Here is a 12126-nt window from a genome sequence, read left to right on the forward strand (position 1 = left end):
TATATATAAATAATAAAAAGTACATGCATCTCTCTCTCTCTCTTCATTGTAGAATAGATGTAGACAGTCAGTCCTTTGACTTTCCTAAAGATGTTAACTTTTGTTGATGCATATAAAGTTCGGAGGATGTTTGCAGCTGTATGATATATAATGCTCTTTACTGATGTTATTTGTATATTATTTGTTTGTTCGTGTGAAATGCAGGCAGTGGCTCATCTTATCATATGGATTTCCATATATTATGCATAGTTGAACAGTTGCGTTTTTGGCCAGGCAGCAGCTCTCAACACAAAGTGCTTTGTTTGACTATTTAAATTATAAGGAAACAGACTCAGGAAAACATAAAGTCAAATGCAAAGACATAAGAGCTTCACAGCTTTGCGTCTCATCTGGGTTTAACAGGATACAGATTCAAAACATAATACATGCAAACCTACAGTTTATGGACAAATTAATTCATGTGCAATATTAAACACATTTTTATTTTATATGAAACTTCTGTTGTACTGTTTCACTTCTTCTTTAGTGGTTATTGGCTCCTGATAAATTGCTGGTGTGTTTCCTCATCTGTTTGTATTTGCTCATCAGGTAAATATGTTTGCTTAATCATAAATGTAGCGTAATATTTGAATTGTACTGTAATCCTAAGTGATTTAGCAATATTTTATTGATATTATCAATATTTTAAAGTGAGTGTGTTTTCTGTTTTCAGTCGTTTATGCAGAACTGAATGTGGAAATCGAAGCTATTTGAATACAGGACAAGGGAAGTAAAGTGTAAGTGTGAGAAGTGTGTTGACTTACTTCTTCATGTCACTAATGTACTTTTTTTTTTTTCATTCAAATGCCTCAAGGGAAACAAAGGGGAACTCATGGTGTGTGGAGCACACAGGAAAACATGCATAAATAAGTCAGCAGGTCTGTGTTTGGCTTTCTTCCGTACAGTTTTTTTTTTTTTTTTTTGGTTAATATAAAGGAGGAAGTCTGCATCTCATCACATTCATGACAGAAACACCACCTGAAACACACATCGAGGGCTTCAGAAGAACTGAATCTACTAACAACAGAGAAGATCACTGAATAAGAGACAAGAATGAAGATCATCTGGACTTTCACTCTGCTGATGATTCCTGGTGAGAATCTTGAATGTTGATCTCATTTAAACTTCATGAGAAATGTGTTAAGTCACTTTATTTTGGATTGTTTTGTAGGTACCATAATCTCAGGCGGTTTGGCTGGAAATTCAGGACATAAAGTCAACATGACATGCACATATGATAGCAATGACAAAGCAAAAGAAGAGTATTTTTGTAAAGTACTGTCAGAGAGCACAGACAGGACTAATACTGAATATGAATGGGCTGGAAGATTCTCTCTGAATGACAACAAAAGAACAGCAGTTTTCAATGTGACCATCAGAGAGCTGAGAAAACGGAATTCTGGGCCGCGTGGAGATGATAAATCAGGAATATATTTCTGCACTGAAGTGAATCTGACCATTATATCGGGTGAGTAACCCACTTGCATTTAACCCAGTTTTAAACATGACCATCACCAATGCTGATTTGTGTTAATTTGGGCATAAATTATTAAATTAAGTTTATGTTTTCTCAGTCAAGTTTCTCAGTCAAGTGCATTCATTATGAAACAAGTTCAACTCAGAAGATTGTTGTGTTGTTATTCTGCTTATTCTGCTTCAAATGTTGAAAAATGTTATTTTTAGCAGTTTGGTGCACAAATCATGTTGAAGGGTAAATCCTGGCTCTAAGATAGACTTTATTAGTCAACAGTAAGTTCAGAGCAACTGAAGATACACCTGTAGTGAGAGCTTAAATTACATTAGTTAATATGCCGAACCTGGATGCTACATGCACTCACGGCTAAATGTTACGTGTAAGCCAGTGTTAAACATTCTTACCTCACTCTAAACACTGAAATAACATGGAAAGTGTGCGAACCTGAAACTATTTTTAGAGATAAAATATAAATATGTAAAACAATATGTAAATTATGTTTGTATATTGTAGATGTAGACACATGCGATCTTGCATCAACATGAATTAAATTGAGCTTGCTCGAGATGGGATGATAATAAACTGAATAATAATATTAACAATAAGAATGTGATTTAACATGAAACACTCTGTTCCATCAACCACAGCAGTCACAGCAAACGGCCCATCACAAGATGCGAGGGAAGGTAGGCCTAATTAATTATTTAATTTGTATTTGATTGATTGATTTATTGATTTATTGATATACTGTATTTTTCAATTATAAGTAGTTTGAAAGAGTTGTAATGTAATGGTCTACAACTCACAATGTCTCTGTTAATAAAACATGCAATTCATGTCAATTTTATCTGCAGCACAATTCTAAGCATTATGTATAGCATAATTCATACACAAACATTATTCAGAGCACTGCATTATCATGAATGCAAATAATACAGTAACTATTTTTATATTACTATTACACGTGATATACATATTTGTAATAATGTTGTTTTTAATTACTGTATCAGTGAGTGAAATATGTATAGTTAGTATCTTATTAGTATAGTATCTTATTATTTGAAAAACAAATAGTGATAAATAGCATGGATCATGGGATGATGGGAAAGGTGCCTCCACTCACTGTCTTTGCAGATACACCTGGTGGTTATCTAACGTAATCTAAGTTACTCACTTTTTTAGGTAATATATACTTGTATCTTTTTAGATTACTTACTACCTAACTTGTTTTAAACTTACCATATTTGAATGCACCATATTAATATAAAAAATAAGATGTATTCCATTATCATACAATGCATTCACCGCAAAAAATAAAAAATATTTTGTTGCTTAGTATTTTTGTCTTTCTAGTATAAATATCTAAACATTCTTGAATCAAGATGCATTTCCTTGGCAAATATATTATGTCATGTTTTCTGAAGAAAAAAAATATTTTGAATTATGATTATTCTTCTTACCCCATTGGCAGATATTTTTGCTTGTTTTAAGCAAATACTACAAAAAAAAAAATTGTTTTTTTTTTTTGGGAAAACAAGACATAATATATTTGTCAAGTAAATGTATCTTGATTCAAGAATGTTTAGATATTTATACTAGAAAACAAGACAAAAATACAAAGCAAGAACATTTTTTATTTTTTTTGCTTTGTTAAACATTACATAAAACCAGAGTCGCTGGATATGATGATGACATCATGTTTCACAGCTATACATCACCAGTGTTTAGTAACTTGCAGAAGTTTTTTTTTTTTTTTTTTTTTTTAAATGTATTTACACAACATTTACATGGCTATTCTATTTTGTGAATATAGTCAAAGCTAAATGGTATGAGACACAGTAGGGGTTTTAGAAAGGACATTTTAAAAGAGAAAAAAATAATCAATTCATTTGGAACAATTTACTGCCAAATTATGAATACTATGCAATCATGTAATCCATAAAAAGTAACTGTAATCCAGATTATTGTAAATGTATTTACACAACATTTACATGGCTATTCTATTTTGTGAATATAGTCAAAGCTAAATGGTATGAGACACAGTAGGGGTTTTAGAAAGGACATTTTAAAAGAGAAAAAAATAATCAATTCATTTGGAACAATTTACTGCCAAATTATGAATACTATGCAATCATGTAATCCATAAAAAGTAACTGTAATCCAGATTACATGTAATCAGTTACTACCCAGCACTGTTTATACAATACAGACTGTTTCAAAGCAGCTTCACGGTGATGAACAGGAAAAGAACAGTATTAATGATACAAAGCAATACACTTTGTAGTTTGTCTACATGTTGCAACTAATGCATTTCTTAATAGTGCAAAACCTTTTTCCACAACCATCATCATCATCATCATCATCAATCAGAAACATTTTATTAGACAACATTTTTATTCAGTAAACTCAGTTTAGGACTTGCTTTGTAAGATTTACCAGAAAATGTTTTGGAAATTTTTATCAGATGTAAATGTAAAACTTCTTGCATAATCTTAATTGCTGTATTTGTATTTTTTGTATTTTATTTTATTGTATTTATGCAACTCTATTATGCAACTGTAACGCAGTTCTTGCCATGAGCCTCAGTTGCTGATATTATAACCTTCACTACTCCTACTTGTCAATCAGTTCACCTATTTCTCTAAATTACCAGCATTCTGAAGTCACATCACCTTTAACATCTATTATGACCAGAATTGTGAGGATGAACGATTGACTGATTTTTGAAAATTCCCCTCCAGTCGTTGTAATCTGGACACTGTCACTGAGTTGCACTGATGTTTTGATCTGGTGTTTTCTCAGGTACGTCTCTGACCATCGGTCTGTCTGTGGCTGCCGTTCTGATCATCATTGGACTCGTATCATTCACAGTGATTTACTGCATGAGGCGTAAGACTCAAGATCAAACTCTTTCCTTTTTTTGTGTTGAACTAGTTCGATAGCTTTCTTTGCATGTCATTTGTTACCGTTTTACAGTTTTGTCATATTCATTTATTTATCAGAATGGTGCAAGTAAATTGCATGGTTGTCTGAGAAATAATGAGTAAATGAAAAGATGTTATTTCCCCCCTGCTGGTCAAAACAAGACAATGCACAGTTGATCTTTATTTTACAATCTATGTATATTTACAATGTACTTAGCCAAGAACATACTCAGTAATATACAGTAACTGCATGGGTTAAGGCTAGATTCAGGGTTAGTTACTATTACCCAGTAATATATTGTAATTACTACAATAAGTACATAGTATGTACATGAGGAATATTACTGTAAAATAAAGTGCTCACAAATGCACTGTGAAGTGGTGTGCGGTGTAATTACAAAATAAGTATTTATGTGTTTGCTTTAAAGTCTATTGGTGAAGTGAAAATGTTATATTTAATATATTTATTCCATGTGGTATTTTGTCTTGAAACCCAAACAGTGAAGTCTTCTTTGATTATTTTTTTATTTTTTTATTTTTATTTTTTATTTTTATTTTTTTGTAAATGTATGTGAAATAAAATGCCATCTGATGAATAGAAAGTGGATGGAAAGTTTCTCCCAAACAAAGTAAAACAAATAAAATTACAACATAAATTTTAAACATCTAAAATGTTGAGCATGAATGTGAAAGATTATTATATTTAATGTAGTATAATATTTGTTTTACAGGCGCTAATTCAGCCTCTAAAATGCCCAAACCCGGAACAGGAAACAGTGAAGCGGTTTGTTAAATCAGCGTGTTTGATAATAATGTGTTTGTATGAATATGACCATAATCCTGCTGTGATGTCTGGGAACCTCGAGAGCTGTGAATAATTTCTCATTCTCTTCAAAGGTTCCTCAAACCGGTTTCATTTATGAGGAAATTGCAGACACCAGACCTCACACTGATCCAGATACAGGAACTAAAACAGTCTATGCTACTCCAGGATTACCCACAAACCCCTCTGATTCTACTAAAACAGTCTATGCTACTTCACAATTACCCACAAACCCCTCTGATTAGTTGTTCCATCATCATCATCATCTACTGAGGGTCTGAAAGACACAGACGGTCCTGATGATGTTCCTTCAACAATTATCTGTCTTCACATTAATGTCTATCATTGCATGCAGTTATGAGCCAGTCATTACAGTAAATACATGTTAGTGATCGACTGTTTCAGTTTGTTATTTGCTCAGTAAACACCACCATTGCACCTGCTGAAAGGATTTATGTAATGTTTTCTCATTTTGCTTAAAATTATATGTGCAATAATGTGTTTTATGTGTGTATCGTTGTATATAACTGTGAACAAAATAAAAGATGATTGTTCTTTATAACAATACCGTGTTATTATTTTGACATCAAATCACATCAGTAACTAATGTTCTTGTTCTTACAAAGTCAGCAGCAGCTCAGGTCTGTCCATATAAACTGCATTATGATTTGATTTATGTTTCAGTTACACAGCTCCTGAAGGTCAGTTATTCTGCATTATGTTTTATGAGTGAAGAGGATTCTGGGATGTACCAGTGTGCCGCTGATATCTCTTGGGATAAAGATTTCTACTCTGAAGTGAATCTGAATGTTTTAACATGTGAGTAACTGAGACTCTGAAACTCGTGATGATCTCCACTATATCAGCACAAACACTGACTGTCATTATTGTGATTCGTACACTACATGTAATCCTCTAAAAAAAACATCAGAAAATCAATAACAGGACAAATGTATTTTTTTTTATCTTGCAATATAGATTTACACTTATAAAATGAGTAAGCAACCAGATGTCTTAATTTAATACAAACTGACAAATGATCAAAGCTTTAAAAAGTCTTTAAAAGGAAGTGAAGTATCAGTGATTGAGAAAATATACACATCTAGCACTCCATCTTACTGACACTTTACTGTGTTTTAGATGCAAACAGTCACAGAATATCTACATCACCATCATCATCATCTTCATCTTCATCTTTCTCACCAGGAGAATCTCCACTGATCTCATCTGCGTCTCCTGTAACAGGTACAAACTCACTGATTTCTGTCAGTCGGTCAGTTTTGATCTTCAGAGTGATTGAGTGAATCTCTGGTGTTTGCAGGCTCTTCTCTGATCATCAGTGTGTCTGTGCTTCTTTTTCTGATCTTCACTGTGATTCTGTTGGTGATCGTCTCTCTCTGGAGGAGGCGTCAGTCTCACGGTAACACTCCTGCTCCTTTACTCCCTCCTACACATTTAGTTTCTTTAACAGGTTTGTGTATATATTTCCTACAATGATCAAGCTGGTCCGTTAACATTCAAAGAGATGTGATAATGTCTAATCAATGTACGAAGGAAAATAATAAATGTATTGAGATATGATATGATCCACATGGGTATACAATTTCGTTCATCTATTTATTTTTGACAGTCGCTCATCCCTCATCCAGAAGATCTCACAGGACACCAGCAAACACTGACACGGTTAGAATTAATGTGATTTTAAAAAATATGTTTGTTTTCATCAAACATAAGATCTAATTGTAGTATCTGATTATTGAAAGACTGAATTATTATTAAATTTGTATAAAGCTCTTTCTCTCCCCAGGCTTCTAATTATCATTGTGATTACGAGGAGACTGAAGACAATCGCAGACAATTACCCACAAACCCCTCTGATTCTACTAACGCAATCTATGCTACTCCAGAATTACCCATAAACCCCTCTGATTCTACTAACAGAGTTCACACTTTAACATCGCAGAAGTCCACGTCTTTCAGTCATCATCATCTACTGAGGGTCTGAAAGACACAGACGGTCCTGATGATGTTCCTTCAACAATTATCTGTCTTCACATTAATGTCTATCATTGCATGCAGTTCTGAGCCAGTGATTACAGTAAATACATGTTAGCGATCTGCTGTTTTTAGTTTATTTACTCAGTAAACACCACCATTGCACCTGCTGAAGGGATTTATGTCATTTTCTTAATATGTTTAAAACATGGTGTGCATTTGTGAACAAAATAAAAGATTATAAAAGAAGTATAAATAAAAGCATTATTATTTTAGCATCAAACCACATCAGTAACTCATTTTCTTACAAAGTCAGCAGCAGCTCAGGTCTGTCCATATAAACTGCATTATGATTTGATTTATGTTTCAGTTACACAGCTCCTGAAGGTCAGTTATTCTGCATTATGTTTTATGAGGTGTAATGCCATCTTCTGGACTGACTGAGACTGTGTGTGTGTGTGTGTGTGTGTGTGTGTGTACCTGGTATTTATCACGTTATGGGGACCAAATGTCCCCACAAGGATAGTAATACTAGTCAATTTTGACCTTGTGGGGACATTTTTGAGGTCCCCATGAGGAAACAAGCTTATAAATCATACAGAATTAGTTTTTTTTGAGAAAGTAAAATTGCACAAAGTTTCCTGTGAGGGGTAGGTTTAGGTGTAGGGTTGGTGTAGTCCGTGGTGCTGAACACCATCTGAACACTGAGGGAGCCGCTGGACTCTCATTCCTCAACACTTTCATTTCTCCTTTATTTGTTTCACTTTCGTTTCAATCTGATGTGTTTGATATGTGTCTCCTGATGTCCCTGTGAAGACCAGATTCATTGAAGGAACTGAAAGAGTAAAAGAGACATTCAAACAAATACGTAGAGTTTTATTCAACTGGTGACTAGTTTTATGAACGTGAATTCACTTATTATTATGTTTAACATTATTATATATAAGTTAATATGCTAAATAAATTAAATAAGAACGTTGAATGTAAAAATGCGGAGGATTTTAAAGTGTAATTATCTAACTGTAATATAAACCAGTAATAATGAAACAATCAGAAACGTGTGCAGTTACCATAGAAAGCGCTGCTGTTTGGATGTGTGTCAATCATTTTATTTTCACTTCCCCCATTATTCTCTCTCCCTCTCTATCTGTGGCAGATATATAGAGGAAGTGGGCATCTCTGTCACATTGATCAGTTCATGTTAAACATGTAACCAGGAAAGAAACACTAAAACTCATCTGTTTACACATCGAGAGCTCCAGAAGAACTGAATCTACTAACAACAGAGAAGATCACTGAATAAGAGACAAGAATGAAGATCATCTGGACTTTCACTCTGCTGATGATTCCTGGTGAGTATCTGACGAAACCATTTAAACGTTCGTCTCATTTAACCCTCATAATTATCATAACTACAGTATTGTATTAAGATGCTGGTTTGTTGTAGGTGTGGTGAGCTACATTAGTGTTACAGGATATTCAGGAGGAAAAGTCATTATCACATGCAAATATGAAAGAAAATATACAGAAAATGCAAAGTATTTTTGTAAAGGACAGAAGCCAGTTACACCACAGATTGGATGGTGCTCAGACCTCATCAAGACTGAAGAGAAAAATGAATGGGTTGATTCTGGAAGATTCTCTCTGTTTGACGACACAAGAGCAGCAGTTTTCACTGTGACCATCAGAGATCTGAGTGAAGAGGATTCTGGGACACACCAGTGTGGAGTCGATATCCGTATCAGTGAAGATTTCTACACTGAAGTGAATCTGAACATTATAACAGGTGAGTGACTGAAACCCTCAAACCTGTGATGATCTCCACAACATCACTACACTATAATTAATTCAAATAAACGATGAGTGTAATCCTAATGCGCTATTATATTTTACTTCAGAATTCTATCTCTAACAGCCCATATAAAATAAGTAACCATAATTAAGAAATCAACAGATTTTTTTTTTTTTTTTTTAAATCAAAGCATGAATAACAGCTTTTACTTGTCCATTCTGGTATAAGTGTGATTATGCATGGCTAAGGATTTTCTGCTTTGCATCAGGAATTTATTTGGCTAAAATAGTTTCATCCGCACCTAGCCATGGATCATCTCTTACATTTATTTAAAACTCTTCCTGAGAGTTTAAAGTTGCTGAAAAGCACAAGCGCTTTGTGGTTTTGTGTGTGAAACATTCCTGATTGGTCAATAATTAGTGAAAGACATCAGCGTCTGTGAGAAAAGGGAAGTGAAGTAAGAAGAAAACATTTTATTTTCTTGTAAGTGACACTGCCTTTTCTGTGATTTAGAGACAAACTATAACAGAACATCATCATCTTCATCTTTCTCACCAGGAGAATCTCCACTGATCTCATCTGCGTCTCCTGTAACAGGTACAAACTCACTGATTTCTGTCAGTCGGTCAGTTTTGATCTTCAGAGTGATTGAGTGAATCTCTGGTGTTTGCAGGCTCTTCTCTGATCATCAGTGTGTCTGTGCTTCTTTTTCTGATCTTCACTGTGATTCTGTTGGTGATTGTCTCTCTCTGGAGGAGGCGTCAGTCTCACAGTAAAACTCCTTTTACTTTCTTTAAAAGACAATGTCTATTTTTCCATGTTGCACATTGCAAACTGGTGCATTAACATTCATAGAGACATTTTTAGTATTATTTTTCTTTCTTTTTTTTTTCTCAGAACAACTTCATGAAAATCTCCTGCTGAAACAACTACAAATGAGCAAAAATAGAGAAATTCGAGATTGAGGTTGATTTGATGTTTGTCTTTGACAGACGCTGATTCTGCATCCAGAAGTTCTCATGCGACAAATGGAAACAGTAAAGCTGTTAGTACAATAACTATGATTGGAAAGTTATGTTTGTTTTGATCAGTAAAAGATAAATAATTCTAGCGCTGTTAATATTAATAAATATTTACAGTAAGTTTATTAATTTAATAATGAAATAAAAACAGTTCTCTGTCTCTCTTTAGGTTTCTCACGCTGGCTGTGATTACAAGGAGATGAAAGACACTCACGAACAATTACCCACAAACCCCTCTGTTTCTCCTGACTGTGTTTACGCTACAGTTCAGAAAGCCACTGGTGACTCTCAGATCTTGATCACATCTGCTGAGGATCTGAATTATGCCGTGGTGAATTTCCACAAGAAAGCGGACTGTCCTGACAGTGTCCGACTGAGGAATAATCAGGATTACAGTGAATACCCTGCTGTCAATCATCTCACTGCCTGACAAGAAACAGCAGAGAACGCTTGTAACAAAATGATGGACATTACTGATGGCCTGGCACCAAATGACACACGTACTGCATAAACAGATAATGTCAGAGAAAAATGGTTTCCTCCAGATGAGTTTCATCTCTTTCTTCCAAATCTGATACATAAACATTTGCTACAGTTTGTCACTTGTGTATTTCAAGTTTAAGGCATTAATGTGTGATTTTCTGTTAAGCTGCTTTGAAACGATATTGAAAGTGAAAAGCAATACGTGAATAAAAATTATGTGGTCTTTTTTGGACAGGATCATCTGGATTCAGTGTGAGGTAAAGCTTTCTTTGCCTGATTGAAAGGTGAAGTGTGTATTTTATGTGACACTAGCGTCATCAACAAAACACTGTTTTCAAATGTTTTCAATGTCTCTTATGGAGGAATCTACTGCTGATCACATTAAAAAAAAAGTCACAAAAAAACATTAATCATCATTATATATTGTTACGACCCTCCTTTAGTTGTTAAACGTCAGTGTTTCCCAACTGGGGTGCAGTCTGTCGAGAGCAGGGGTGCCGTGTAAAAAATCTTTTTAGATTGCTAAAATGTTCAAAAAAGCAGCTATTATATAATATCCATTTCTGATGTCGCCAATAATTAGAGATACACTGAAATTCCGGCTGCCGAAAATTAGTTCACCGCTCAGGATTCACTTAGTACGTAGTACAGTATTGTTTCTGTTTGCAATAGCCCTACTGTGCTGTATAACAAGGTGTGGTAAATGGGCAACTCTGGTAATGCTGCCCTCTCATTCATTGATTTGCTAACCGTTATGCTCACGTGTCCTCTGATAAACTTTCTAGAGCCCTATTAGCACGGGATTAGTATTATCTGGGGACCTTGTGATTTTGAAATTACCCCCCAACATCTGAATTTCGTGTGGTGCATTCGCACGGGATAAGCGAAGCCTGTGATTTTACTCGAATTTACTGACTTGTCTCCCGGATACCCGGATGTCAAGGCTTTGAGAGTCCCATTCTATGGTCCAGATGGATTTAAAAAAAAAGAAGAAGAAACTAATATAGTTTCGTGCGCTGTGTCATTTACATTTCACCAGGTTAAAATAACATCAAGCTTTATGCTTGATTTGTAACACATTAACCTCAAAACCTTTTCAGCTTTCTCTTTCTGCAAATTGTATGGTGTAGCGATATGATGACAGCCCCAAAATACAATCAAACACCAACGCAGCTCCATTCTTCGCGAAAGATGCATAAAAAGGCGCACAGCAAACAAAAACCTCAAAAAATGATATGCGACCCGCCAAATGCTGGCCGAATCACAGAGATGCTGATTCGCACGGGACTAATATTAGCACAGGACCTGGGTGTTCGGCGAAATATGGTAGGTCATTTGCGGGGGAATTTTTACTTTACAAATTACAGACATGGCCGATTCGCACGGGATTAAGACAACCTCCGCAATTATTACAAATGACCTGCTGTACCGAATATCTATACTTTTCAAAGTATCATATCGAAGGTAGAAATTCAAATACTGTGACAAAATTTATTTTGTAGAGTGCCACAAATTTGTTAAAATTTCCAAAGGGTGCCGCGACTAAAGAAATGTTGGGAAACACTGGTTTAGGG

The 12126-nt window shown here is 34.7% G+C and overlaps 1 protein-coding gene and 1 long non-coding RNA gene across 2 annotated transcripts; both read left to right on the forward strand.

Moving 5' to 3' along the window:
• Positions 1 to 6586: 6586 nt before the first annotated feature.
• LOC107659776 (uncharacterized) lies at positions 6587 to 7322 on the forward strand. The gene is made up of 3 exons (XR_001630947.1): positions 6587 to 6680; positions 6891 to 6943; positions 7068 to 7322. It is a non-coding gene; the product is annotated as an uncharacterized LOC107659776 (long non-coding RNA).
• Positions 7323 to 8567: 1245 nt separating this feature from the next.
• On the forward strand, positions 8568 to 9732 carry LOC107659749 (CMRF35-like molecule 8). Its single transcript, XM_016448781.1, has 4 exons — positions 8568 to 8607; positions 8703 to 9041; positions 9561 to 9637; positions 9721 to 9732. The coding sequence occupies exons 1-4, from the start codon at positions 8568 to 8570 to the stop codon at positions 9730 to 9732; spliced, it is 468 nt and encodes a 155-aa protein (XP_016304267.1).
• Positions 9733 to 12126: the final 2394 nt, after the last annotated feature.

Source organism: Sinocyclocheilus anshuiensis, unplaced genomic scaffold, assembly GCF_001515605.1.
Source record: "Sinocyclocheilus anshuiensis isolate Anshui unplaced genomic scaffold, SAMN03320099.WGS_v1.1 scaffold968, whole genome shotgun sequence".
In the NCBI taxonomy this organism is placed as follows: domain Eukaryota; kingdom Metazoa; phylum Chordata; class Actinopteri; order Cypriniformes; family Cyprinidae; genus Sinocyclocheilus; species Sinocyclocheilus anshuiensis.